Here is a 2,855-nt window from a genome sequence, read left to right on the forward strand (position 1 = left end):
GCACATAGAGGCCGAGTACACTCGGGATCAGGATGATAGGAGGAGAGCAGCTCCGGTGGATGCATCCCCAGAGGTTGATGTTGATTCTAGTCAACAGGGGGTTACTTCAGAGGTGATGACTTTGAAATCTGAGGTTTCAGACTTAAGAAACGATGTGGACTATTTGAAGTCCACATACTTCACTTCTCTCTTGGAGGCAGCTGAGGATCAGGATGCTCCGGCTAGTTTTGAGATGCCTCTGGCCACCACCGGAGAAGTGCATATGGATGATGTGGTTGTTGACGAGTCAGAGGAGGAGATGGTTGAGGAGCAGCTAGATACTCAAGAGGTGACCATCTATGGAGACCTGCCGGATTTAGAGGAGACAATTGTACTGTCGGTCATTCAGACATCGCTGACAGAGACGTCTATGGCAGGCTCTAGTGGAGCCAGTGTTGATGTTACACCGAGCATTGATGCTCAGGATCAGTGTGCTGCACCGGGCATTGATGCCCTGACAAATGGAGCGCCTGTGTAGACAGGATCTTTTTTTAGCTCCCTCTCTGTCAATTTTATTGACTTTTGTTTATTTGTGTTGCATTTGAGGACAACTACCTTTTTATATGTGGTGGGGTGAGGTATTTCCATACCTCTTGTGACTATATTTTGTATATATTGGGTTTTTGTGTTTTGACTTGTGTGTCGATACTATTTTGTGGTTGTTGGAGCTTATGTCTTCTTATTTTGAATAGAAATAGTTTTGACCCTTCTTCTAAAAACAATTGGGAAAAAGGATGAATTTACCCCCGAACTTTGATAAATGGTACGTCTATGCCCTCCGTTATACTTTGGGTACATCTCACCCCCTGCCGTCCAATTATCGGTACACACATGCCACTCTCACTAACGGCCCCCTCATCCTTTACACGTGTCCTAATCCTAGTTAACTACCCATTTGACCATTATTTTTAACCCATAAACTAACCACCCTCCCCATAAATCCATACCCATCTGATTCACTCTAAAGTTGAGATGGCCCTTGAAGCTTTGAATTCTCCAACTGGTACTTCAAATCCCCAGACGTTTCAATTTGAGAGAAAAGGTCAGCAGCAGCTTCGGTACCTTGAGAATTGGACTAAAGGGAAGAGATCTAAGAGGTCACGGAGTATGGATCGCCAGCCGACTGAAGAGGAATATTTGGCGCTTTGTTTAATTATGCTTGCGCGGAGCGATGGCTCTGTTAATCAGGTACGATCTCTACCACCGCCGGTGCCAGTGATGAAAATCCACACGACATTGGAGAAGATTGAGGAGAAGATGTTGTATAAGTGTTCGGTTTGTGGTAAGGGATTTAGATCTTATCAAGCTTTAGGAGGACATAAAGCTAGTCATCAGAAACTCATCGCCGGTGGCGGCGGAGGAGATGATCAGTCAACTACCTCAACTACTACTAACGCTACTGGAATTACTAGCTCCGGTAACAGTAACGGCAGTGGAAGGACTCATGAGTGTTTGATTTGCCACAAGTGTTTTCCTACTGGACAAGCTTTGGGAGGACACAATCGATATCACTACGATGGCGATAACGCTAATAGTAGCGTTAGCACTAGTGTCGGAGTTACGTCGGAGGAGGACGTAGGGTCTACAATCAGCCACCCTTATTTTGACTTGAACATTCGAGCATTGCCGGAATTCTGTCCTGGATTTGGTTCCGGCAAGGATGAGGTAGAGAGTCCACATTCGGCGAAGAAATCTCAGCTATCTCTACCTCCAAAATTTGAATTATTCCACTCAATTCTCTATTTTTCAACTCTCAATTTTTTTGTGTTTTTGATTTTATAGTGATTGAATTGAAAATTGACAGAGAGAAATGAGTAGAGTTGGTGTAGAATTAATGGAGATTGAAAAAGAAGTAACAGAAGAAATGAGAGATGGTGATGATGAAGTGAAGAGAATCCTTCCATGGAATAAAACAGATTACAGTACGAGGAATTGTGAAATAGGAACGAGACTCGAAAGATTTGGGTCTTTTAATTGACTTACGATATTTTAGAGGGAATCAGGTAGGTATGGGTTGATAGGGCGGGTTGTTAGTTTATGGGTTAAAAATAATGGTCAAACAGGTAGTTGATTAGGATTACGACACGTGTATAGGATGAGGGAGCCGTTAGTGAGAGCGGCATGTGTGTATCGATAATTGGACGGCAGGGGCTAAGATGGACCCAAAGTATAACGGAGGGCATATACATACCATTTATCAAAGTTCGGGGGTAAATTCATCATTTTTCTCAAAAAAAACTTGCCACCTTTTGTTGTGTTTGAATGTGGCTATTCTTGTGCACATTTGAGTATCGGTTATGATCAATACCGATGACTTGAATAGTGCTCTTAATCGAACAAAAATAAATGTGCAGCTACAATGAGGCCAAATGAAGTTTTATAGACAATATGTGGACTTTTTGCATCTCGGTTTGACTAGCTGGTAATCTAATGGAGTCTCTTATGATGAACATTGCACACTAGCGAAAGTGTGAAGTCTCGTTTGATATTGGTGCCAATGCCTTGTGTGATGAGCTTACCATGAATCTTGTGTGATGACATCTAGAATTTGCCCCGTTGGTCCAGTTGACTAAGTGATGCAAGCTCTTGAAATGATCTTAGGCAACAATTTTTGAAGAGTGAACAATTTGACAATATACCTCTTTTGTGGCCAATCTTGTGAGATTGTGTGAACCTTGCTTTGAACTCCCTTTGAGCCTTATCCTTTTCTTGGAAGAAACTTGAGAAATCGAGACCCCTCTTTATCCATTCACCCATAATCCTCATGAAGTGTTGTTTGTTTGAATAGACAATTTAGGCCAAAAGCCTAAGTTGGA

The 2,855-nt window shown here is 42.5% G+C and overlaps 1 protein-coding gene across 1 annotated transcript; it reads left to right on the top strand.

The window, feature by feature from the left end:
- Positions 1-1,011: 1,011 nt before the first annotated feature.
- LOC102602350 (zinc finger protein ZAT10-like) lies at positions 1,012-2,017 on the top strand. The gene is made up of 2 exons (XM_015307318.1): positions 1,012-1,761; positions 1,844-2,017. The coding sequence occupies exons 1-2, from the start codon at positions 1,012-1,014 to the stop codon at positions 2,015-2,017; spliced, it is 924 nt and encodes a 307-aa protein (XP_015162804.1).
- The last annotated feature ends 838 nt before the right edge of the window (positions 2,018-2,855 follow it).

The sequence above is a fragment of the Solanum tuberosum genome, unplaced genomic scaffold (genome assembly GCF_000226075.1).
Source record: "Solanum tuberosum cultivar DM 1-3 516 R44 unplaced genomic scaffold, SolTub_3.0 scf00053, whole genome shotgun sequence".
NCBI classification, from domain to species: Eukaryota; Viridiplantae; Streptophyta; class Magnoliopsida; order Solanales; family Solanaceae; genus Solanum; species Solanum tuberosum.

What these genes read in the sequence shown, in the direction of transcription:
- LOC102602350 (XM_015307318.1), top strand. Translation starts at nt 1,012, where the DNA reads ATGGCCCTTGAAGCTTTGAATTCTCCAACTGGTACTTCAAATCCCCAG. An exon ending in CTCTACCTCCAAAATTTGAA is followed by an intron (nt 1,762 to 1,843) that starts TTATTCCACTCA and finishes GAAAATTGACAG; the next exon opens with AGAGAAATGAGTAGAGTTGG.